Source organism: Echiichthys vipera, assembly GCF_963691815.1.
Source record: "Echiichthys vipera genome assembly, chromosome: 9".
NCBI classification, from domain to species: Eukaryota; Metazoa; Chordata; class Actinopteri; order Perciformes; family Trachinidae; genus Echiichthys; species Echiichthys vipera.
In genome coordinates this window covers 12,435,550-12,462,562 of record NC_139834.1, presented here as the reverse complement: position 1 = coordinate 12,462,562, position 27,013 = coordinate 12,435,550, and the positions used below count along the sequence as shown (strand labels likewise).

Below are 27,013 nucleotides of genomic sequence, written 5' to 3'. Positions count from 1 at the left end.
ATGGGTTCGCTAAAACGCTCAGTGTTGGTATTGTTATTAATAATAACCGTTATTCAAGTTCACGGTTCCTCGAAACTGAATATCCCCAAAGTGTTGCTACCGCTTGCTAGAAGTAGAAGAATTAACTTCACATTGGAAACTACTGAAGGTTGCTACAGATGGTGAGTAGAATAATCTCAGGTCTCACTGAACTGGAGGGGAGCTGAGGGCATTTGCCCTCTGAGTGAGTGTCATATTGCATGGGGCATGTGAGGCCGCACGGCCAACTTTACTGTAACGTATCTCCAACAGGGGGTCCGGGATCCTCAGGGGGTCCTCAGAGTCAATGCAGGGGGTCCGCAAAATTGTTCGATATTTCCACCTTTTTTTTTTTTTTTTCAAAAAATATTTCTGTAAATATACATTAACATGAATGCAACGTATTATCAGCAAATATACTTTTGTGGAGAAAAATACATTAACAAAACCATGATGATAGGCTTACTGGCTTATAGGCAAGGTGGCCACTAAGGGAGCCATGTGCAGATCCAATTTAGCTGAAGGATTCAGTTTGCCCTCATAATGTGTATCATTAACATATGATGTATGCATATATGAATATGTTAATAATGATCATTGTAATATGTATGCACCATATTAGGGCCACCCTAGACCCAATCTAATACAATATTTTAGTAGGGGGTTCCTGCTTCATCTGTCTTTCAGCTAAGGGGTCCTTGACCTAAAATATGTTGAAGACCCCTGTTATAGTCAGTTTATGGCAATGTGTTCAGCTCAGTTTATTTGAAAAGGGACAGTGCACATTTATAAATACACATGGTAATTATTAAATACACATGATATAAAATTGCCAGAATTAGCCAAGAGGCCATTTTTCCTCTGAAGTCCCAGGCCTAGGTGTCCAAAAGGCTAACTATGCAGGAACAGACAAAAATCAAATCAGTGAATGCAGTTTAAAAGACTTCCTAAAATAGTCCAAAGAAACGCAAACAGAAGATTAGATAATTCAAGATTAAAAAAGGACACTGTTAAAAGCAGTGGAAACATTAATAGCATATACATATAAAATGACATTATAAACACCGGCAGTGAAATAAGAGAATTGAGAAGAGTGTTTATTAATCATCCATTGCTTTAGTTGCTAGCTAAATCATTTGAAGTAAAGATGGTTTTATTAGCGTTTCTCGTGTTCACCTCTATATCCATCCAAGGTTACAGAAAAGCTGCAACTCCCCTCCCAAGTGTGAAAATGTTATTCTAATTCAAAGCATGATGAACAAAAGGTCAACATGGGTGTTTGTGATGAATTAATATGGCAATGCCACTTGTGTACATGACCTGCTTTGTTTTGTTTTGTTTTTTGCTCATATTCTTCAAGGTCATCCACCAGACCAGAGGTTGCAAGCATCCAGGCTGTGGATGAAGATAGCAGCAGAGGTTGCTCACGGAGAGCTGTTCTCCAGGCTCTCTCCACCCAGCCCTCCAGACTGACCAGCATCATTCTGGCTGAAGATGTTGGTAAATACAGTGATACTACATTAATCAACACTGAATAAACACACGCACTCAAACACAATAAACACAATTGCTCAGTCAAGAATTGTTCCTATGTGTTAGTTGGGAAATGAATGTGTGCAAAGTTGGTTTCATTTAATTTTATTTATTTATTTATTTGACATATCGTATGCGGTTCAGTTGTAGTTTTTTTGTATAAACGTGTTGATTGAAGATCGTCATCTGTGGTTTACCACTATGTACTACCATATTGTACAGTGTGCTTTGCCTACTGTTCACATTGTTTCTTAGAGATGGGCAGAAATATTCACAAACATGCAAATAAAGGGTTCCAAAGTGAAAACAGGAAAAGCTGGAATATTATAGCTCTTTTTTCAACAGTAAAAAAACATCCAGAAATACAATGCTCTGGAAATGAATTTGTCCAGTGAAATTGTTTTCACATTCTGGCGTTTGTGTTGTCGAGAATGAACTGCTGGTAAGGTTAAGATGGGAAATGCTCCATGAACCTTTAGTTATTTAGAGCACCCTTTTTCGTATACACACACTACCGCCAACTGTTGAAGTTTATCATTACACAGTGTGTGGTACATGCAGTTGCCAGCACCTATAGGGCCTGTCATTCTCGTTTCCTCTGCAGTGTCTGGTGCACTTAACAGTTTTAAGGTCACCCTTTTAATTCTTGTATTTTATGGAGTTTCAGATTAAGATTACAGAATAAGGAAGGCTTCTTAGTAGCATCACATAAACCGAGTCTTACATATATTCTGACAGAATAATATCATGAAGAATAACTAAGAAAACATAATTAAGGATCTCTAAAGGCTAGTAGTAGGTAAAGAACAATATAAGTGCAGTATGCAGGGTATAACATATGAGTATTATAGTATATGGTGTGATATGTGTCTACGCTTGATTCCCTTCAGAGTATGTGATGTATACTATGTATATATAGAATATAGTGATACGAGTAGCAATTCTAATGGTCATTCTGTTGCACAACACTTTTTTTTTTTCATTCTTCCTCCTTTGCTGTTGTGTAATGCTGTTTGTCATCTGTAGCCTGTGGCAGTGTTGGTCAGTCATGGATGACCGGCAGTTGTGAGCCTTTTCTTTGGAATCAGAAAAATTAAATGTATCATGGGAGCCTCCACATGCATCTCAAAGGTCTCTTTTTCAACAAACAAAAAAAACATAGAAAGACAATCTGTTTGACCACATCGCTGACTTTGAATGAGGAATCATTCGTTTCACCTGTTTTAGGTTTTTACAAAACATAATCTATTGCTCTTTCAACAACCCCGCTTAGCAGACCAGAAAGCCACAAGATTTGATTTGATTGATAACTGCAGGGCATTGTACGCAAAGCAGAGGATGCTTTAGAGCTATCACTCTGTATTGCCTTTTCCATACACATATAAATGTGTTTTAGTCAGGAGGTAGATCTCTGTTCTTTGTGCCTGCTTTTTTGAAATACTGTTCCTTTAAAACACCAAGACATTTATGTCTGAGCTTTTCCTGGTTTGGTGAAAGTGCAATATTGTACACTATGTACTGTGTATATGATATTTTGTCCCCTCATCTATTTGCAGTTACAGGACAGGTACTGCGTTGTGACGCCATTGTCGACATCATCAGTGACATCCAGATAGTGTCGACCACCAGAGAGCTACATCTTGAGGACTCACCGCTGGCACTTAAAATTCATGCACTGGACTCTGAAGGTGACAAATACTTGCTTATCAGAGGGTGAAGGGATTCTCATTATATGCTGCCGTTATTGATAATTAAATATCACCTTAAGAATCATTTACATCAATACGTGTAAAACTACTCAATTTTACTATTGTAACAAGTCTATGCTGTATTGTTTATTTGCTGCTCCAAAGACTTCTCAGAGTAATGACTGAGCTGGCTTTAGGTAGCATTTTCTTTCTCTTCTGGCTGCTATTGTGAGGTGGCTGTGTTTGTTCTGTGCGACTGGTTCAATTTAAGGCAGACACACTTAGTTTAATGAGCTAATGCTACAGCCTGATTCTCTCTGATGGCTCCAGGGTTTGGTGTTTTGTTTTTGTGTGTTTTGCCCTAAAAGTGCATTTTAGATTCCTCAGATGGAGTAGATTGCAAAAGGACGGCAAGTATCCTGTAATGAAATACCTATTGGTTTTGTTTTTGCTAATTCGACTGCCAAGAGCTTTCAGACAATTGTGCTCAGCATCCATTATACATTCAAGTATAGTGACCTTAGCCTTATAACACAAGTTGGAAGGTCTGTCTATGCTAATATTTTATGCTCCTCCTGCAGTTTGTGACCTAAAAAAAATAGCAGGTCTGACTCTTGCCCTTTTTTATGTTGTAGGAAACACCTTCAGCACCCTTGCAGGTCTCGTGTTTGACTGGACCTTAGTGAAAGATGTAGAAGTGAATGGATTCTCTGACTCCTACAATTCATTACGGTAGGCTTCCTTGTGTTAATACTATACTCATTATTACTTCTTCCATACTGAGTTGAGTCTCAAATCTATTTTTTAATATATCTCTTTTCTCTTCTCAAGGGTACTTAAATTCTCAGAGTCCACTTACACACCCCCTGGATACATATCAGAAATGGAGCGTGTTGGGAAACAAGGAGATATTATTTTGGTGTCAGGACTGAAAACAGGACATGCTAAATTGAAAGCCAAAATACAAGAGTCATTGTATAAGGTAAGCTGTTAAGTGGAACAAAAGATACATTTGTTACATCCAAATAGTCTCAGAAGAGTAGAATAAGTTCTTGTTACATTGTGCCCTCTGTGGGTTCGGCTGAGATGCAGATATCTAAAAATAGCAAACGACTGCATGCTAGTAATGGGTCCTTCATGCCCTATGATGTCACATGAGTAGAGACATCAAAGTCAATTTTCTGTCTTGTCAAAGTATTTTTAGCCTGCATTTCTTGTCATCAAATTATCCATACGAGATATTGTCAACCAAAGAAAATCTATTTTTTAAGTGATATGTTGTGGCTTGTTAAGGCGGGAAGCTGAAGATGTTTTGCCCTGTAACTCTGGTATCTGTGCCACAGGATGTGGGTGCAGCAGAAGTGAGGCTACTGATTTTAGAGAACATCCTGCTGACTCCTGCATATGACATCTACTTGCTGGCGGGAACTTCCATCCGATACAAAGTCTTGAAGATAAGACAGGGCACGATCACAGGTCTGACTCTGAAGCTGTATTTAGTAAACTCACAGCTCATAACATCCAAGCAACAGATTATTTACCAAGACATGAATTCAAAATGTATCATTGGCTCACTGTGACCAGATGAGTGGAGCAGCTGCGCCTTTTTTTTCTATTTCATATCTGTCTAGTACGGAAATGCCAGCTCTTAAGCTAATATATGTTTTTGTTGTGTTTGTCCAGAGCTCTCTATGCCTTGTGATCAGTATGAACTGCACCTTCAGAACAGTGTGATTGGCACTAATGGAAACCCAGACGTTGCTGTGGCGGGTCTGGATCAAAGCACTTCTACAGTTTCAGCAATTCAACTTGGACACATCAACGTAGTGCTGGATCATAAGAGTATCCTTCTGACAAGTCGTACTTGCAATCTGTAGTTGTTATTATAATGGTATAATCTCACATCTTCAGGTGATGATATATAGTCTGGGAATTTGTGCTGACTGCATCAATTGTGTTTTTCACTGAAAATCTTAGGAGATCAGTAAAGTAGTACTGCTAGTATTATTGTGCATCACACAAGTAGAGCTGTCATTGCCAATGAGTCTGCCTGTGTTAAATTTCCTTAATAGAATCTACTTAGGCCTTCGAATGCAAGGAGTGTCTCGCTTACCCAACAGCACTCTGTATGTGGTTGAACCTGGCTACCTAGGTCTGTTTCTTACTCAGCATTGAAAACATTATAAGTATTTTATAGTCAAAATGTTTTCAAAGATGTCGCTAACCCCTGCTTTCCCTGTAATTTGTTTAGGTTTTAAAATCCATCCAGGAGACAGCTGGGTTCTCGAAACAGGGAGAGTATATGATATCGTTATTGAAGTCTTTGATAAATCCGGCAACAAAATTTACCTCTCTGATGTAAGTTTCCTTCAGTAAAATGATTGTTAGTTTTTAAAAAAAAAAGGAATTATGTATCTGTATGAATGCTGTATCTACCGCTAGATAAAGACAGTCAGAAGAGTATTTTTCGAAAAATAAATTCTGGATAACCGTGACCAGCATTTGAATGATCTGCTCATTATCAAGCAGCTGGAGCTTGTCAAGGGCCTGATAACAAGTTAAGAATTAGAATCAGGAAGGGAGAGGCCTAAAACAGGCAAGGCAGGAGCTACTCTCCAGGAGCAGGGTTGGGCACACAAAATCTAATATTTCACATTTAATCATTATTAAATTGCAGGTAACAGTTATATAAGCTAAACTGTTTCTTGTTTGTTTTTACTACTGTCCTTGCTCAGATAACGGACCTGTACTCCAATAATTTGAAAAGGATTTTAGCAGTTCCTGTAAATTGGAAAACTAAAAAAAGATTGGTGCATCTTTAATCTGATGCAGCCTGAAATACATCTGAAAGACATTAGAGAAGATAGATTTAGTGCACTTTGAGTCTTCATTTGCTTTCAATTTTATATTTTATCAGCCAATATTTCAATCCAGTGATGTGAAAACACCACTGAATTATGAACGAACCAGGCTTCTGTCTGGAGTCATGCAAAGGCAGTGGTTTCAAAATTGTCGTGTTTTTGATTTTGCAGAATGTCCGTATAGGCACTGGTTTCCCCGCCGAATATTTTGATCTCCTTCAGTCTTCTCTGAATGGATCATACCACCGTGTCAAAGCGCTCAAAGAAGGCTTAACTCTCATTGATGCTACCCTAAAAGCTGTTGTGGATGAAGTGAGTTTAATTTGCAACTTTTACCCTTTTCAGTCTGTTTCAGCTTGATCATCATTATTGCAATTACCCTCTGCCCCTTTCTTCCACTTCGATAGAGCATGCTTGATCATTTCCTGTGACCTCTGTTACTTTTCAGACTGGAAATGTCCATGCACTTGCCAACCCAGTCCACAATGAACAGGATGTAGAAATCTATAACCCTATAGTTTTAAGTCCCAATATCCTCACATTTCCATGGCAGCCCAAGGTTGGAGCTTATCAGTACACAATAAAGGTAATTATTCATTTTCAGAATTAACAACTTGGTGCCTGGATTGCTTTAAACCTGTCGTGTGGCGGATGTTTATTGCATATAAACTTTGTATGTGTTTTTAGATATTACTCTCATTTATACTTTGCATTAAATTTGAAATTGTTTTTTTGTCATTTTACTACTGAGAAATATCATTCTGGAGTATGTGATGACTTCGTTTTCCTGATGCTTGTGACAGGCGACAGGAGGGAGTGGAAATTTCAGCTGGTCTTCTTCCAACACAGCTGTGGCCACAGTGACTGTGAAAGGAGTGATGACAACAGTCAGTGACATTGGCGTCACTGTAGTTTATGCTCATGATCTACGCAACCCACTACACTTCGGCCAGATGAAAGTAAGTTGACCTGGGAAACTGTCATTGTGAAGCAACACACTTGTTTACATTGATATGACAGTTATGGCACGAATGATAATCATGATTACTTTGATTACTGATGTGATCAGTTTTATAGCTCATCCTTATTCAAGGTTCAAGTGGGTTTATTTTCATGACGGCCATATACACCTCAGTATAGAACCTAATAGAACCTCAGTGCTGCATAGAACACAACATTCTACATATACTCTATTACAGGAATATAGCTATACTATGCTGTTCACATGGTGCAAACCACTAACACTGCTTTATACTTATTTGATCTATTTTCCCTAAGGTGTATGTTGTTGAGCCTGTGGCCATGGACTTTGCTCCTTGCCCAGTTGAGGCCAGGGTGGGCCTGGTTCTGGATCTGCCCCTCAGAATTTTTGGCCTCTTGGAGGAAGTGGAGAAAGAGCGGGTAATGTTGAGTGACTGCTCCCACTTCGACCTGCAGGTTGAAGATGAGAATCATGGCATCTTCCAACTACTAGAGGGTGAGTCTGAGTGATCTAATGCTGATGTTTAGATATGTGCTGTGGGCTTATGAGGAGGGTAATTATGTTACTCACTTCCTGTTTTAATGAAAATGTGCAGTCTACTTACTGATGTACAGCCGTGTATAGTCCAGTGTGTCTTGTAGGAGGGGCACGCTTTGCATTAATTGTGGTTGTAGTAATAAAGATTAAATTATTCATATCGGTCATATTTTTCCTCAGTCTGTACAATTTTTAATGAAAGCACAAGTTCAGTAAAAGTTTTAATCAATTCAAACCTCCAACTGCAGTTCCTCATTATGTAAGGAACAATTATAGAAATACTGACTAAAAAAAATGTGTTTTTTTTGGTAGACAAATCCGTATTAGTTGGCCACCCAAATAAATTCAATGTGAATCATTGGTAGCGGTTGGTGTTTGACAAATAGTATGGGCACAATCCTCTTACTCTGTATGATATTATTTATTTTTATGTCCTTCGGATTGTCATTGAAATGTTTATCTCTTTGAAAGTTCCTCTGTTATCAAGACTTACAGTTTTCATTTTGGAATCCTGTATTATTAATCAGAAGAGCGGGCTGGGACAAATAACAGGACCTCTCTGCACTCCACTGTGGTTTAAGATAGGAAGATAAATGAGTACAGCAGGGTGAACAATTGTGGTTATTTGTACATTGTCATATTACATTCTCTCTTACTCTTTGGCATCCTCTAACCCTCGTTATCCTGATCAGGGAGGCTGGCTCCAGGCCAAGAGCACTGCAGTGGGGTGAGAGCCAAGGCCCTGGGCCCTGGGTACACTGTCCTTACTGTGAGCTACACCCATGGAAATGTTCACCTCAGTGCCAAGATCACCATTGCTGCCTATCTTCCTCTTAGTGTGAGTCCAAGGGGTTTGTCCTTCCAGGCCCTTGTTTATCATGAACTTTGAGATGTATCAATTTAGCCTCTTAATGGAATGCTTTAAATGCTGTGAGGTGTCTGCAGGGTGTAATTACCTTGAACTTACCTTAGTCTTTGTGTCATCTCAGAGCCTCAGTTAGCTTTTGTTGTCGAAGGAATCAGACTCACTCATACACACACATACACATTCATACACGCAATCTCTCCTTACAATCAAAGCAGAAATGTGATGATCAGCAGTGTTAAAATGTTCTCCCCCTGGGATTCCTCTGTGCATTTTTATTATGCATCATACCCTTGCTACATTGATTTGTTTTCTACGCCTGGGCGACCTTTGTGGTAGAGTATGCTAACTTAAAGTATGGCCGTATTATTACGAGGTGACCAAAATCTCCTGTCAAGAAGCATTTCCTCACCCCTAAACCACTGATAGCTGTGGGTTTCTTGCATATTACACTCAGGTCAATCTTAGAACCCACTGGCTGACCCATCTGACAATTTAGTCTCTCGGTTGCCTGGGAACCAGATGAATCTGTCTAGCTCAGGTTTAAGTTCTTTTGGCAGGTACACCTCGCCCCCATCCAGCCAATGACTGATAAGGAGCACCATGCTTGAGCTTGTAGTTACTGGATGTAACTGGTATTCTCCTTCCAGTGCCATGCAACAGACTTATGAAACTCTGATCAAATTGTCAAACTAGGCAGCACTGATCAAATATGAATCAAGATTCTGATTCTGAAAATCTTTTCGGAAACCCATTTTCAGTGCTGTAATTTTAGAAAGTTTGTGACCTGACTGCCGTTTTTTCCCCTGATTTTAAACGGGCCAAGCACTGCCGCAACTGGGATGTATCACTCAAGGCTACATTGTTTTGTTGCTGTGGCTTCACATTTTGTTGCTCTAATTGTTTATAGGTCCATCTTATTGTGTCTAGAGGAACTTTGGTCTGCACCGCTGAAAAGCCCCTTGGAAATCAATAATGAACAGAGATGTTCCAAATTAGTCTGGTGATGCCAGGCTAGCCTCTGGGGACAAAAGCCAATATTTAGGGATTTCTGGTGTAGCCAGCAGACATCCGGGTCAAGACTGGATTGGATTGAGTTGTAGTGTTCAAAATATTGAGTTTTTGTTATGTTTCTTCACTTGTTTTTCCCTGGCAGCTAAAGGTTGGCCCAATTTTGTTTCTTTGTTGTGAAATACTGTGTATTAACATTCCCCCAGCCGAGTTCCTCTAAACACTCGAAAGACCAAGCTGATAAACATAAATACCTGCTTTCCTTTTTTTTTAATTCAGTCATCTTTCACTTTGGATTTCAAAATGTCGCCCCTTGACATTTTGCGCACCTATCTGCATTATTACATTTTGGTCCCCTAAATGTTGTCAATTTTAAAAGCTCTTATTTCTGAAAATGTCGTGCTGTAACATTTCAAAATAAAATACTGTTGTTTGGCAGGCGATTGATCCTGTATCTGTGGCCGTGGTGACTCTGGGATCATCTAAAGACATGTTGTTTGAGGGCGGGCCACGGCCTTGGGTTTTAGAGCCCTCAAAGTTCTTCTGCAACTTAAGTGCTGAGGATGAGACCAGTGTGAGTCTTACTCTTACCAGTCCCTCATCCCACAACTATAACCAGCACTGGATCAGAGCAACCTGCAGGGCCCTTGGAGAGCAGGTGAGAATTACTGAAACCCTTTTGTTTCTGTTAACCATTCATGCAGCCAACTAAGGAACTGAATGCTTAGATTTCATCACTTCTTGTACCTTGAGAATAAAATATCAACAAAATGAGCACCCTTCTGTATTTGAGAGTGGGCTTGCTGCATTAACGGGATGGCTCCCAATAGATACAAAAATACGACTCTAGAATTCTGTCATCAGCTTCAGTTGTCATAATGTTTTTCTTCAGGTGCTGGAGGTGATGGTGGGGAACAAGGTCAGTGTGACCAATCCTTATCCTGCTGTGGAGCCAGCAGTGGTCAAGTTTGTATGTGCTCCTCCATCTCGTCTCACCCTGGTCCCAGTGTATACCAGCCCACAGCTTGACCTGACCTGCCCGCTGCTGCAGCAGAACAAACAAGTGGTATGTATGTGGTTCCTTCATTCATTCACAAGGGTCAATAGACTTCCCCTTGTTTGTGTTCAGCTGTGAACATTAACTTTTTAATTCTGGTATTTATTTTACATGAATTTCTTTGTTTGTGCCTGTTCACACTGATATCACTGAATAAATCTGATGACCATTACTTTACAAAAGGACTTATTATTTACACATTATAGTTCCTGCACAATTATAAGGAGGTATCTATTTCTCAATGATGATGATGATAATGATTATTAATGTTTTTTTCAGAATGGAAGAATAATGTTTGGAAAGTGAATTAATCAACACTACCTTTTTTCTAGGTACCTGTTTCAAATTACCGTAATCCCATTTTGGATTTAGCTGCTTTTGATCAACAAGGAAGGAAGTTTGACAACTTCAGCTCTCTGAGCATATTGTGGGAATCGACCATGGTGTCGCTGGCCAGTATTGAACCCACTATGCCCATGGAGCTACAGCTGTTCGAGGATGGCAACAAACAGATGAAACTTCACGGTAAAGCACTGTGACTTGGCTTAAATTATGTTTTGAGAAAAGAGTTGGTTTTCTGCTTAACTTAACTCTTTTGTTTAGACATTTAGAAAATAATGAGGCAAAGGCAGGAGAGGAAGCTCTCTGGTAGGATTTAACTCTGAGACAGCTAAGGCAGACAGGGAATTATTCATTCACCTATTATTGTGAATACAGTTTTGTTTTCTTTTCACTGTGTGTTTCTATAGATTAGTGATGACAAAAAGTTTGGATTTTTTTGTTTTAATTACCTTTTCTGTTGTTGTTGTTTTCTGTGCCAGGACGACAGACAGTTCTGGTCCATCATCAAACAGGCATTGCTGCCATCACAGTGACAGCTTTGGGATATCAGGCTTTACACCTCGCAGCAGCCAAAGTTCTCAGTCGAGTAAGTGACTCAACCACCAAGATATGTCAAAAAGCTTTTCACTTCCTCTAAAAAGCAGAAGTTGCTGCTGAAAGTTATTCAAAATATTTGTAGAATGTTATCCTGTGGATCAAGGAACTTTTTACATCAGCTTCAACTTACTTACTTCTTTGGTTTATACACCTAGTTCATAATCCGTCATAACCACTTAATGTGTTGGTATAAATAAAATGTGTTATAACACTATTTCTTCTACTTCTTCTGGACAGTATGACCCCTTGACCCCTGTCTCAGCCACTCTGGAGCTGCTATTGGTTGAAGATGTGAAGGTTTCTCCTGACATAGTTACTATCTACAACCATCCAGATGTGCGGGTAAGGATGAGATCTTTAAGTGCTGTGGCATCACATACATGCCACTGGGTTATCTCTTTACCCCACTGACAGACTTTTCATGGCTTGTGTTACTGAAAGTAAAATTGCATTTGCATTACATCATAAAGTATATTATTTATTCTTTTAATCCAGCAGGACAAAATTTTTTTTAAATTCATCGCACTATAAGAACTGAATTAATTCCAATATTAATAATCATTGCTCTAGGCACGGTGGAATCTTTTTCCACTTCCCTCTCCTAATCCTGTGTGATATAGCAGTAGTGTTTGGTAAGTTTGAGGGTTAAATAACAATAAGTGACCTGTGTAAGAGGATTTTATATAGTGAGTGTGGTAAGAGGTCCTCGTTGGTGTCTTGCAAGTCTACCTGGCTGTCAGAAAAAAAAAAGGCAGTGACCTGGTACGGTTTTCTGAATCACCCTGCAACATGCAATCATTTTAGACATATACACATATTTAATTTCTGTCACAAGGCATTCATTGCATTTTGTTTTGCAGGCAAACTTGGCCCTGCGAGAAGGTTCAGGGCACTTTTTTGTCAATACTAGTGTTAGAGGGATAGCGAACGTTGCATTCCAGGAGGCCCAAGGAACCGCTCAGGTAAGGAGGAACATCTGGGGAGTACATAATTGGGATGTTGAACAAGATACTGTGGATTTCCAGGTACTCCATACCTGGATTATGGATTGTGGAAGTACACCACGATTCAGAAATGCTGATTGAATGCAGATAATTGCGATTCTGACGATTTTTTTGATTTGCTGTATGTGCCCAGGTCTCTCCCATCAACCCAGGGGAGGTGAAGGTGATGGTTCATGACCTTTGTCTGGCATTTCCAGCACCTGCCCAGGCCAAAGTACACGTTTCTGACATCCTGGAGGTTTATGTGAGAGTGGTCGACAAGGTAAGTTTCCAGCCCCATAATCACTTATTTTAGAGGGTCCAGACACAGCTTAATCTCTATCAGTACCACACATTCCTCAAGTACCTCAGTGATATCTGAGCACTAAATATGGTTGTCTTCCTCTAGAACTCTCCTTCCCAATATCCCAAAGTCAGCCTTTGAATTAGCATCAAGCCCTGCCTGAGAGCCAAAATTATAATTTCTGTAATGATTGATGTCATTCATCTGTATTACAGGTGGAGATTGGCAAATCTGTGAGAGCTTATGTCAGAGTCTTGGATGATAAAAAGAAGCCCTTCCCAGCCAGCTATTTCCGTTTCATGAATCTTAAACTCAAGGCAGCTTCGGCAATCGTCTCTCTGAAGTAAGTCACGTAGAACTTGTCTAGGTTGAGCATGTAGGAACTTGCAAGGCTTCATTTAAAATTCTAAATGTCTTTTCTTTTTTTTTTGCAGAGTATTAGCGGAGTCCACAGAAAGTGACACAGCTGTTTTCATGGTGAAAGGTGCTTCTATTGGTCAGACCACTCTGTCAGCTGTTGTTGTGGATAAAAATGGGAGAAAAATTGCATCTGCACCTCAGCAAATTGAGGTACAATTTAGTATGCATTTCTAAAATGTATGTTTAAATTTTAACTTTTGCATGTCTTGCACATGTTGTAACTTTTTTCCTACTTCTAGGTATTTCCGCCTTTCAAACTCATCCCAAGGAAAATGACTCTGTTAATTGGAGCAATGATGCAGGTATGTACGTTTGTTCGAGGTTTGAAAAGTGCTTGGATTTTGAATAAAGTGCTTGAAACTGCTTGAAATGTATGGCATGTTTGATATAACACAGAGAAAAGGAGATCTCTATGTTTGAAAGACTGAAAACAGAATTTCCTGACAATTTTGCATGAAAAAACAATTTTGATGATTAACAGATGATCAAAATAGTTGATTATATTTCTGTTGATCTATTATTTAAGTTAGTTTTCATGTTGGTTGTTTATAGTACAATGACATCTAATTTAATGTGATGAACAGGTGCAATAATAAGTATACAGAATACTGACTATTGTACTATATACATATACAATATGTAGGTACCACTACAGTGTACCACTGATGTAAGGTGCTGGAAAATAATGAAAATGCACCTTGAAATGCTTGAAAGGTACTCAAATTCATCTTTGGAAAAGGTGTAGGAACCCTGTATGTATAATATTAGTGCTTAAGCTGGAAGTCTGGAAACAAAGCTTTGTCAGAGGAGTTAATCTGATTCTCAGTTTATCTTCCAAAAGAGCCCCCTGCCAGGACACTCTGAAGATGACGTTAGCCGAATTGCTCTTGTTTTAAACATTGAGCTCATACTTTAATTAGAAAGCATTTACCATCGATCCAAGAGGCATCCAAACTGCTGAACATTAAACTCAGTATTACGCATGCACTGGACATTATTTGTGCTGGCTCTCCATTTTTTTCTAATTTTGAGTACTTTAATACACAAAAGACAATGGCCCTCATTTATCAATCTTGCGTGAAAACGGGCGCAGATCTGAGCGCAGAATTGGTCGTAGGACAGGACTCACGTGTGATTTATGAAACATTCGTATCGGACCAATCTCAGCGTACGAATGAGCGGGCCTTGATAAATGCGGCGGCTGAATTCGATCGTCATTAACATGTTACGCCCTTAAATATTCCTGGTTCGGAGGCCTCGCCCACTGAGGTCAAAAATGGAGACAAGGAAGACGGGGAAGAAAAGAAACTTTTCCGAGCCACTGATCAGCATCCTGACATTCGAGATGGAGCAAAATAAAGATGTGCTTTTTGGCAGTCTTCAGAGTGGAATAAAAGGGGCCCATAAAAACGCTTTATGGAAAAGAATAACGGAGGCAGTCAACCCGAAGCAGCGCTCCACTGTGACATGTGTGCGCACTGCTTAACCTGCGCCCCTGCCCTGTAGCAGGGTTTGCAATGGGGGTTATTAGGTATCCCGTTAGAGGATAACCTTTGTCAACTAGAAGAACCATACCAAAATGTTAATCATCTGATACCTTGTTTGATTTAATGCAATTTATCGAGGGTAGCCACTAACCGAGGAGATGACTTTGGCTCTGCAGTGCGCTTTCCTTTTCATTCATTCATCTTCAACCGCTTGTCCCTGTCGGGGTCGCTGGAGCCGAGCTGTTTTGAAGTATAAAAGAATCGTGTGTGTCCCCACTGGCCACCACGTTTAAAAGTGACAGCTTGGCATGTACATTTATCGAGTGGTAGTTTTTGCGATTGGTGAATGCGTAATCATTCATGGATGGTGCCTTCAGACGCACGAGTAGGCCTACAATCAATTGCTCCAACCACAATTTTTATTTTTTTTATTCGTTTTAAGAATCCGTTTTGATCTGTTCTTAATATGTGACTGCTTCTGCTTAATGACAGCTGAGGTTTGTTCATTATTTTCTGCCAGGTTTTGCTGCACCCCAAATCCACAGGCTGAAATTTGCGTACACGACCTCAGACCAGACGTGAGATTTGATCGTAGCTCTCGCTCACGTCCAAATTGATAAATGCCGGAGTTTGCCAGGAAATGGTCATACGCACGTTTTTCTGCCCTATGTTCGTTTGATAAATGAGGGCCAATGTCTTTCAGAAAATTATTATCCGACCTCGCATTGATGAATGCTATTGACTAAACTGTCAGTGTTTTCAAGATCACTCATGTGAGAGTGATGCTCATTTCTTTTTCTTGTCTTTTCCTGTTTCTCTCTCTCCCTCCCCTTTTCATTCCTGCTGTCATTTATAGATCACATCTGAGGGTGGCCCACAGCCTCAGTCCAATATTCTTTTCTCCATTTCCAATGAGGAAATAGCTTCTGTTAATGGCATGGGCCATGTCAAGGGTGCTACCATTGGTAATGTCACTGTAACTGGACTTGTCCAAGCTGTAGATGCCGAGACTGGGAAGCTAGTCGTCGTGTCTCAGGTATATATCAAGATAATGGGGACTAGTATATCGCTCACTTGTATTTTACAATGAAAAGCTTATTTTCTTGTCTCCACAGGATCAAGTAGAAGTTGAAGTTGTGCGATTGACAGCCATTCGTATCAGAGCACCTATCACAAGAATGAAGACAAAAGCAGAGGTATGATCGTTTTGGAGAAAAAGTACTATATAAAAATGACTCGAAATCTAAGCATTACTGCTTATAGTAGCAATAAATAATAAATAGAGTGCTCTCTATGGGTTACCTGTACTCACTGATCACTTTCTTTAATCGTCTTTCCTTTTCTAGATGCCTGTTTATGTGATGGGTCTCACCAATAGTCAAACACCTTTATCCTTTGGCAATGCTGTACCTGGCTTCACCTTCACTTGGTCCACCACCAAGAGAGACATTCTGGATGTCCAGCCAAGACACATCGAGGTAACCTGCTGCACTCAGGATTTCTGATCTTGCGTTTGATATCACATGCAGTTTCTGCCATTGGACCATTCCTATTTTTGGCTCCTGTTGTCCCTTCGATCCTTTTATCAGATTTACTTAAGCTGTGCTGTGCCTGCATTTCAGTATGATCTGCCTTGTCTCTGCTTCCTCATCACTGTTGCCTTTTTTATTCGATTTGCTGCTGCTATTTTTGACATTCCCATAATGGTGCCTGTCTCCTTCAGGCTAACGTGGAGCTCCAGTCACATCACAACTTTGGCATGAGGGTGACTGGAAGAACAAGAGGGCGGACAGGGCTGAAGGTGGTGCTCAGAGTTACTGACCCCGAGGCTGGGCAGCTTGTAGGGAATCTGCGAGAGCTTACAGATGAGGTCCAGATCCAGGTACAGCACTGTGGCTACAACTCTCTTTGTGGGGATACACCTGAAAAAAATCACTGCTGTAAACGTACCTTTGTGTCCTGAGCACCAGTATAGTTAATACTGTGTATGCAGATATGTTATAAAGACCACTTTGCTTCTCATGCCTGCATAATAGAGAAAGCTGGAGCTTTGCAGTGCACTGAAGTTGCTGAGCTTTGGAACATCTGAAGTTGATAACTTTGTGAAGTGATAAGACTGCAGATTAGTTTGAGCTGAATGCATCCAGCTTCTAACTGCATTAAACTATGACATGTCACTTGTCCCGAAACATCAAAGAGTGATTAAAGCCCTATAATAATTGGAGTTTCAACATTTTACTTTGATCAAGGTCTATGACAAGCTACACATGCTTAATCCCGAAGTAGAGGCTGGGGAGTTATTGATGGCTCCAAACTCAGCCCTCAAACTCCAAACTAGCAGGTGAGTTTCAATTCTACAAGCATTTGTACTGACAAATGTGTGGCTTTCTCCTACATTTCTCATTACAAAATGACAGACATGCACTTAACTTAATAAACTTGATGTGATTGTGTTCCTTATGTCTAATAGGGATGGGGTAGGTGCACTCTCTTACCGGATGTTGGATTGCCCTGACCAGGCTGTTATCGCTCATGTGGATGATAAGGGTTTCCTCATGTCCAGCTCTCTTACCGGCATCTCCTCTCTGCTGATCACCTCGCAAGAGACCTTTGGTGTCAATCAAACTCTCATCCTTGCTCTGAAGGTTAGTTTGAGACCCACTGCACGAAACATGTTTCAGGCTCTTGGTTTTTAAAGCAGTATCTCATGGCTATTAACAGTGAAATCCATTTCATTTCTCTCTAGTCTGTAGTTATTAGTAAAGCTGTGTATGTCTTCTAAAACCTTTATATGTTTCTATTTCCAAAACACCCATTTTAATTGATATGGGCTGAACACTAAATTGTGATGCAGCAGTTGATAAGAAAACATGACAATTTGCACTGCAGAGCTAGAAAATGGTGCCTCCCAAAGGGTAGATGTTTGGAGAATGTTAATCCAAGAAATTTTAAGAGACATTTACGTATGTCTAAGAATTGTGTTCAGTTTGCTTATATTGACGTTTTCAACAGAATTCCATTGCTAGGCAACAGCCTGAGTCCTTGTTAACATCCTGGCAGTTGATTTAATTCTGAGACGTTTCAATCTAACAGAGATTTTCTTCATTTGACCATGCCGGAAAAAGATCTCTGTTAGATCGAACTTGCAGAATTGAGACTGACGGGACCTTTTTAACACAGCAAGTTGGTCTTTCCTGATTCTTGCCTTAGTTTGATTTTTTTGATCCAGCACCTGTAAAAGTTTTTTGGATGTGCGAATCCTACACCCTGATCATCTGTCATTGTGAACCATGGGTCGCTGCCTGTATTGTTACATCTGCTACAGGCTAATTCTCAGTGGGCTGAGTTGTATGGCCACTTGACTTTGATCGCTAACAGTAGTACTGATCCATGAACTTGCACTGACATTGTCCCTGCAGTCACTGGTTCTTTATTTTGTTCCGTAGGTGGTACCTGTGTCCTATGTGCGCTTCAATACCAGTCCAGTGCTCTACACGCACACCAGAGAGAGCCTGAAAGCCCTCCCCCTGGGTATAATACTCACCTTCACGGTTCACTTTCATGCCAGCACTGGAGAGGCTCTACACAGCTCCAACTCCCAGCTTACGTTTTCCACAAACAGGTCTGTTAACAAACAGTCTCAGCTCTTAACACTTTTCACTTTGTTGCTGTCATTCACTTACATAATTTATGTATTCATAAACCGTGTGACTTGATGAGTGAAACATGACTTCTAGACAGGCAGATGTTGGAGGAGGATATGTTTTGCAGTTTGCTTAGTGGCCCCCAGTGGAAAAGCTATTATCCTGCTGTTCTGGGCTATTTATAGAGAGCATCAAGGCCTGTTTTTGAGTTGTCCGTTAGTTAAGCCTCCCATGACCTAATCTCTCTGCTCAGTTCAAATTCTGTCAGACAAGTCATGTCAAGCCACACACTACTCGCCCTCTATCAGCTGAACAGACAATGGTTTTATTTGAAATGGTTTATCCATCATTGTTCTAGACATTGTTACAATATAAAATGTGAACATGGATTATTTACACACTATAGATTTTTTTCAAATTTATTTTGACAGTGTATTCTCATGATATTGATCCACACAAGTTATATCCCTAACACAAACAGTATTTTCTGTACTTCTTCTGTACTAAGCAGTGCTGCTATACATCATACTGTTGGTCTTTGGTTCAGACTGTGTGCATTAATACTTGTAGAGTACAACCAGAGTAGTTGAGGCCATGACAGGTTGTGGTAGGGTTTCACAACATTAATTTACTGGGCTGTTCCTTCAACCTCATTTCAGATGGAGTTGTTTCCACCTGAGTGAGTGAGCTAAATTAATGGGAGGAGTGTTGGTCAGAGAGGAGGGACTCCCTCATCTGTCTGCACAATAAATTGATTCTATTACCCTGTTCTCCTGGTGCTGACAGACAATTTTAGGGGAAAAGTATAAAGTGGTAAAGGGCAGATAGTCTTGGGACTTAAAGGGCTGGCGTGTTATTGGATCCTACTAAGTCTCCAAGAAACCATCTGAATTTTACTGGTATCTGAGGTCGGAGCAGTTGGGCCCTCTTTGTTCAGAACAGATTATTTGGAGGCAAAAAGCAAGACTTTTGTTTCAGGGCAACAAAAAGATAAATATAATAGGTTGTAGAACTATTGTAGCAGTATAGAAAACTTAAACTAGTATTGTTTTTCAATACTTTTCTCAATTGCTTATAAAGCATGTCTAATAGTATTTGCCCAATTTGAGCCAGTATTTCAAGTTGTTAGTTCCAGGTGGCAGCATGAGTGTTGTGGATAAAATGGATTAGAGGGATCAAGCAAAAGGGAATGAATGGAGGGTCAAATGGGGATCATTGATGGGCCATAGGGTGTCGCAGTGCTGAACCAACAATAACTTCATATCGCCCCATATTTAACTTCTATTAATGGATTGTATTGAAGTAAAGTTTGATTAGTTCTAAATAATTAAATAATAATAGTTAATCAATAATTCAACCTCTACCTCTGTTCTGTCTTGCAGAGATGACCTGGTACAGGTGGGGATTGGACCTGGTAACCACACTCTGACAGTGAGGACAATCAACGTAGGCCTCACTCTTCTCGCAGTGTGGGACAGTGAAAACATGGGTGTGGCGGACTACGTTCCACTACCTGTCGAGCACGCCATCCACCCACATGAGGCCCACAGACTGGTGGTGGGGGATGTGGTCTGTTTTGCTGCCCAGTTAACCAGCCAAGAAGGTGAGACGAGGTGTTCTTGATACGTTTTTTATCTTTCATATTACAAGCCATATTGTTTCAATACACTGTACACATTTTTTAAAACCTGGACATCATATTGCCTTCTCTGCAGGTGGTCACGGTACTTGGAGCTCCTCAGCTAATGGTGTTCTTCAGGTGGACTCTAAAAGTGGTGCAGCAGTAGCAAGAGACTCTGGGACAGTTACTGTGTACTACGAGATACCTGGTGTTTTGAAAACGTACAGAGAGGTATGTTATTCGTAGGTAGTAACTCCCATCATAGCCACAGTGCTTCACTGACAGACTGTGTTTGCCTTAGAGTCATGACTGTGATATATGAGCTACAAGAAATAGGTTCTAATTATATAAACACAGACTTCTCTGTTTTCTTGAATTCTTCTGTAAACATCTCTGTTCAGATATTCAGATCTTCTCCACCAGTGCATCATACTGTCTCAATCTTTCAGCAATTTATCATAACGAGACTAAAAGCACAACACATGTATAGTTATACATTGTTTCTGCCTAATGTGTGTGCATGACATTACATCTGTTGAGATTCTCATACATGATTGAGTGTGAACAGGATTAGTTGTCACCATACTCTATCCAGTCATGCACCCAGGTGCTCGTGAGCTGAATGTAACCCACTATTTTGCATGAATATTTCCATTAGCATACTGAGAATTGATGAGATTTGGTGCAAGGTATTTTATCTTTCTAACAAAACGAGCTGAATGAAGATGTTTTCTATCAGTGTGGCAGGAGATGTTGAAAGAGGTAAGTGTAATGTTATATCAAACACTCAGCTGTGTTTTAATTAGTTTTGTTTCACTGTCTGGTGTGATTGATGTAAACAATTAGGCTTGGATGTACATTCTAATGTGATTATTCCAAACAAACACCTGAATCTTCTACTGATTAATTTGTAGTCTTTCTCTGTATGTTCCTGTAGGTAGTAGTAGAAGCAACTACAAGGGCAGCTGCTATGGCGCAGGCTACACCTGTCAGGATCGGCAAGGAAACGAAGGTCCTTATCACTACCAGAGAGAGAGGAAACAACCTCATTGGTACTGAACTCAGATTTAGTAAAACATTTGTTAAAAGTATAATTCAGCATTTTGGGGAAAAACACCTAATTCGCTTTCTTGCCGAAAGTTAGGTGAAAATGTAAACTACTCTTATGTCTTTATGTTAAATATGAAGCTGCAACCAGCAGCTTGAAAGCTTAACTTAGCTGTAGACTGGAAAAAGGGAGAATCAGCTACTCTGGCTCTGTCCAACAGTATAAACATCCTCCTACCAGCACCTCCTAAAGCTCAATATTTAACCTGTTATATCTTGTTTGTTTAAGCTGTACAAAAACCAAAGTGGAAAATCAACAGTTTGCTGTTTTTAAGGATTTTTTTTTTGCTGGACTGTTTTTCAACACTGACCTAACCCTAACTGTTCAGAGCCAATAAATAGTCCGGTACATAATCCACCCCATAAAACAACAAATTGTAGTCTTTACACTTTTTTGTACAGATTTTAAACAAACAAGATAGAAAGTGTTATAATAATGTAGGAGGGTTTTGTTACTCTTGAACAGAGGAAGGCTAACTGTTTCCAGTCTTTGTGCTAAGCTTGCCAGCTGTAGCTTTGTGTTTAATCTCTATAAACAGATTCTGCACAGGAATATAGAATGGGTAGACAATGGGACAAGATTTGGGTAGTTGAAGTGGTCTGGTTTCCTTTTTTAGTCTGAGTAGTATTTACTAATCAAGTTTGAGCAGGCTTTGGTTGCAGACACAAACGGTCCATGTGGAGAGCAAACAAGGTCTGGGAACTCACTGGCTAATGTCTGATGACAATTTAGCTCTTCATTAGCTTTTTGTTATTGTTTTATGTACATTTATAAACATATATGTATGTATACGTTTATAGAGATGCCATCTTAATCAGACAGTAAACAATGACTGGTGACACCAGAAAGCCCTAAATATGAGCTGTTTCCTCTAGAGGCTAAATTGTTTTCAGACAGACAGCTGATGGGTTATGACATTGCTTTGTGTTGGACAGACAGATGAAAAGATTGATACCACTCTCATATCTAACACTTTTTGCTAGAAGTCCTAGTTCTCATTCGTAACTGCCCTGCTGAAAAATGAATGACTTTTGATAAGAAAATTGATATAATTGTTTTGATTTAATAACAAAGTGAAGTGTTTAATGATGCACAGAGGATCTCATGCCAGTGTGCTCTACGGTGCAGGAACCTGCTCATCTGCCCAGACTGACGCTATTTCTCAGCTGCACCCAGAAAGCTCCGTAAGCTGCCATCTCAGCTTCACCAGTGATGCTGTTGACTTCCCTGCTAATGATATCTTCAGAACACACACCAGCTTTGACTCCAGCATCGGTAAGTCTGACCTAAATTCAGACCAGAGATCAATTTTGCGATCAAAGAAGCAGTGAGTTTTATATTTTAATATTAACTACCAATTAGCATCTCTAAATTGTCGATACTGACATAGATTTCTTTCATTCACATAATTGTCCACCTTTTTATAACTGTTCAGTTTTCCTAAATAAAACTTAACCTTGGCACACTGTATTAGTCTGCTCTGCACAATGTGCAGGAAAACCTTATTTACAAGGACATAATCTACCGTATATCTGCAATGGTCATGGAATGAGTTTAGCAGGGACTATAAAAGGCATCCAGGTGAAGAATAGAACTGAGGAGACTCTTGCTTGAAAGCACTGGTGTAATTGTGTTTGGGGTTTGGGACTTCACCCGTGTTGTTGACATATGTTTGAGGGGATCCACTGTGTGTGTAAAAAGCTGTAACCACTCAGCTGAATCCCACAGAGGTCCTAATGGGAGCATGAGATTGGTAAATGACCCTCCCTGACAAATTCAGACATTAGAACTGAGTGGAAATATTTATTGCTTTTATGTATCTTGTACCTTTTTGAGACACTAGGGATCACACAAAGAGAGATCTATAGTAATTTCTTGTCCCAAATGCACCCATCGATAATTTATCACGTTAACCTCTGTGAATTCTTGCCCCAGGCTCCTACACATGTTCCATAACCTTGCAGCCAATGACTGACCAACAGACCCGTGTGCTCAGCATATCCATGACCAACCTGTTGGTGGAGGCAGGCCTGCAGGGCAGTGCCTTCTCTGGGGAGCAGGTCAGCGCCAGGCTGCCCATAGAGCCAGGCCTTTACTCTGACCAGACTGAACTGCTGCTCTCAAACCTGCACCCATCAGCTGAACTCACCATCTATGGCCCCAACGCGGCCCTGTCTAGCATGGAGGTCAGGCAAAACATTATTCTTAGTAGAAGCTCTAAAAGAATGTGCCATTGTTACTTTTGCTGTTTGTTTCTCCTTAGAATAAACTTCCTTTTTAAAGAGCACATTATGTGTATACATATATATATATATATATATATATATATATATACATTTTAGGCGGTGTCCACTTCTCCCAACATTGCCATCCAAGAGAATGAGGTACACCATGGCTTCCCCAGTTTCTCAAAGTACACCATCAGCGCTGTGGACCCTCAGGCAGCAGTCTCTGCTTCCATTTCCATAAGCAGCACCTCCAGCAGCCAGAGTATCGTCATCCCAGTCACTTTGATTCACGTGGCTGATCCCAATGCTGCCAAGCTAGGTCAGATATCCTTTTAGTGCAAATAATAAGGCACTCTACCACAAGGTCATGTTGCTTTAAGTGCTCTTTTTCATTTGAACAAACACTTAATCACTTATTTTAATGAATCTATGTAGCCTAATCCTGAAATAACTTGTCAAATTAACATTGTTCCATTCATCCCTGCTGCCAATGCTGACTCATTGAGTGACAAGCTAACTTTACTGTGCAGCAGTTGCATTTTAAAATGTCAGCAATAGGGCCTCACTGGACATTTTTCCATCTACAGTGTCAAATTCTAAATTCACCGTCATTACTCAGATGGTTTGACGTCAGGATTCTGAACGGGTTCAGCATTGCTCTCTAGTTTTTCCTCATTTTTAAACAGTATCCCAATTACTGGGCAAACACTTGGCATTTTAGGAATGTCCCTGATGGAGTACAAGTCATTGTCAGTGAAAGTTTAAACTTTGAACAGATGATTACAGATCAAATATCTAATGTTGCCCATGTCTGTACAGTCAGTAGTTTGAATTACAGATAAAGAGTAGTATTGAAATATAAAAAAGAGAACCTATGTATTGTGAAGCTCCAGAATGTAGCTGTTTTTTGTAAGTTTATTTAACAACAAGCAAAAGTAAGGCAGACTTTCAGAAACCATCATTTAATTCAGATTTCAAATCACTGCAGGTGTGAACATCATTATCGCTGAGTGCCATAGCTAATATTTGTTGTTCTCAGCACGTTGAAGAGGTTTTGACAGCCTCTTATCTCATCCACTGCTCTCTCATAGCAGCTGTTCCTCCAGTTGTTACCATCGAGGGGGGCCACTCCCTGCACAGCTTCATAAACTGCTACCAGATGATGTTCTTCACCCTGTTTGCTCTGCTGGCCGGTACCGCCATCATAATCATCGGTGGGTTACCTCACTGCTGTGGAAAATAGAATAGAATAGAAATACTTTATTGATCCCAAGCTGGGAAATTGCAGTTTTACTATTCTTGTAAAACTGGGGTAGTTGGATGCAATTACAGGATTTAAATTATTTTAGATAGATTATTTTGTATGATAATCACGTTTGTGATTAATTTCACATTTATTGTTTCAGTGTCATCTTTTCCTTATTTCTTTGCTTTTGTGTAACTTGAGTGTACAATGCTGTTGGAGGTTTACTTTGGCCAGTTATGATTTACATTTAGCGTTCTTATTGTAATAATGGCAGCTGAAAGACATGTTGTAATTTAATTTGTATATATTTTTAAATGAATACCTCAAACATTGCAAGGCACTGCTTGTCTTTCATTAAAAGGAATGTGACAAGTCTCCTTAAACTGTAGCTGTGTTCAAAGTACTGTTGTAACACGGAAAAATCTGTGTTCAGCAATGGCAGACACAATCTGAAGCTACCAAAAGTTGTCAAGAAAGTGTATGATTCCCAAAAGGTTTTTTGTTACTGAGCTCTTCAAACACCACGATGATGTGTTTTTAAATGTGTTTTTATCCCTGGCAGTCCTCCACACTGTTTTCAGCCCAAGAGAACAAGCTTATCATCCTTCTTTCATCCAGAGGACACCGCCACCCATCTCAGGTAGGACTATCACTGTGACACTTTCCTGCTACAGCTATTGAGCAAATAAAGACTAAAGCGTACATTCAAAGGGACATACCTCTAAACGTCAGTGAAATTCTTTATATATACACACACGCACACACAAGCTCCATCTCGATCTTGTTTTGGTCTTAAAGCAGTAAAGATAACTTTGTTTAACCCCCCTAAAACTGTGACACAACCAGGCTGTAAAGCTCCACTGATAATTAATTAGAAAAGATAGAAGAGATGTCTGTTAGCAACCAGGACAATTGGCGGGCAGTCAGAATAGATTTTTTGATGAAACGCCACATCACCCATTGTAAATTAAAGCTCATTTGAACGCTTAAAAAAAGCATTGTTTCAGTCCCCAGGTCTCTAATTTATTGTGAATGACTCTGCTATCAGAATTTATAGCCTGCATGTGCTCTGACTGCTACAATATGTCTGAGAGAGATCTTTACATGTTACCAATACAAATTAGGTTGTACATTTGAGATTTTTAAACCAAGTGGTATTTCCTTTAAAATGATGCCTTATCACTGGAAGCAATTAATTTCCCTCACTTATTGCTTTATAATATATGACCTAAGTGTGTGTGTATATATATATATATATATATATATATATATATATATATATATATATATATATATATATATATATATATATATATAAAATATTTTCTCTCCACAATTTGACTGGTCTCTTCTGCTATACATGCTGTATTTGTCTCTTTTTCAGGTTTAGACTCTCCACTAGCAAATTCCTTCAACCGCACAATACCGAGGACGGACCCAAACAGCAGCCCCAGGACGCGTCTCTATTCTCCAGACTACAAGTCCTGATAAAGCTCTCTGTCAGGTCTCTATTCTTCAAAAGTCAAACACCGCAGGCCATTAATGAATATTGAATGTGCCGATGTTCCTCAGTGTGAATGCTGTGGGATGTGACTGCAAAATCTCAGTTTAACAGAAACTAAAACTAAAAGAAAGTTCATTTTCAGAACAGCAGATCAGTTAAGAGCTGCAAAATGATAACAGGGCTATTTTTTTCTGTGTGTGTGGAAACAGGTTAATATGCGTGTGTCTTTTTTTTGTTGGTTGCTACAGAAATAAGTTTTATACAAAACCGCTGTCGCTGACTTCTTTCCTTTAAAAAAAACAACAAACCACTAGTTTGTGCTTGAATAAGGTTGCGTTTTATGTTTGTTCGCTCATTACTTGTGTGCTACTTGATATATTTGACATGTAAAAATGAGTAACTCAAGGAATTCATTTGTGTATGACAGAAAGCAAACATTAACTTGAAATTATTATTTTAAATTTTCATGGGCAGAAAATGACTTTTGCTGCAGCTAATACATTTTGTCAAAATGCTGTCCACTGACACCGTCCTCCTAATCCGTGATAAACCCTTCAAATGTGCATAATCCTAACCCGAGACAAGGTTGGTTTATTATTGCTCTGGGCATTTAACGTCTCATTATTTAACATTACTGAGTTTTTGAGCCACGATGCATGCAGCTACTGTGTATTTCATTAATGTGAAACAGTTAAGGAATGTGAACCATAAATCAGTTTTATCCCGGTGTTGCTTCGGCATAGAAGTAATCAAATGTGACCTGGTGTCATTTCTGAGTCTGTAATGTTTCTATTCCAGTTTGTTTTTACCAGACCACAATTTTGGGAGGGGGTTAATGTGGCACTGTCAGATTGCAGAGAAGAGTGTGACTTTGTTTTAAATAAGATATTTTTGTATTTGAAGAAATCTGTTGACAAGTATTTATGTTAGCTAGCGATATTCAGTTTTACTGTAAGAATGTGTGTAATGATCAAATG

The 27,013-nt window shown here is 39.6% G+C and overlaps 1 protein-coding gene and 1 long non-coding RNA gene across 2 annotated transcripts in view; one reads left to right on the top strand and one right to left on the bottom strand.

The window, feature by feature from the left end:
- Positions 1-27,013, top strand: nup210 (nucleoporin 210; the record flags this gene model as incomplete). The annotated part of the gene is made up of 40 exons (XM_083920057.1): positions 1-161; positions 1,379-1,518; positions 3,108-3,239; positions 3,875-3,971; positions 4,071-4,221; positions 4,583-4,715; positions 4,923-5,081; positions 5,323-5,391; positions 5,491-5,597; positions 6,272-6,412; positions 6,549-6,686; positions 6,904-7,059; positions 7,379-7,577; positions 8,312-8,457; positions 9,935-10,153; positions 10,388-10,561; positions 10,885-11,077; positions 11,374-11,480; positions 11,729-11,833; positions 12,352-12,453; positions 12,629-12,757; positions 12,994-13,121; positions 13,213-13,348; positions 13,438-13,500; positions 15,542-15,721; positions 15,801-15,881; positions 16,032-16,163; positions 16,409-16,567; positions 16,935-17,026; positions 17,156-17,330; positions 18,132-18,307; positions 19,712-19,932; positions 20,045-20,181; positions 20,888-21,002; positions 22,187-22,333; positions 22,994-23,244; positions 23,401-23,605; positions 24,381-24,500; positions 25,095-25,172; positions 25,917-27,013. 40 exons carry the CDS (start codon positions 1-3, stop codon positions 26,018-26,020), a joined length of 5,658 nt encoding a protein of 1,885 aa, XP_083776183.1. The 3' UTR covers positions 26,021-27,013.
- Positions 24,248-27,013, bottom strand: part of LOC310951697 — a 33,523-nt gene continuing 30,757 nt past the window's right edge. Inside the window, exon 3 of the long non-coding RNA XR_014593343.1 lies at positions 24,248-24,516. This is a non-coding gene — a long non-coding RNA (uncharacterized lncRNA). The remainder of the gene's footprint in view (positions 24,517-27,013) is intronic.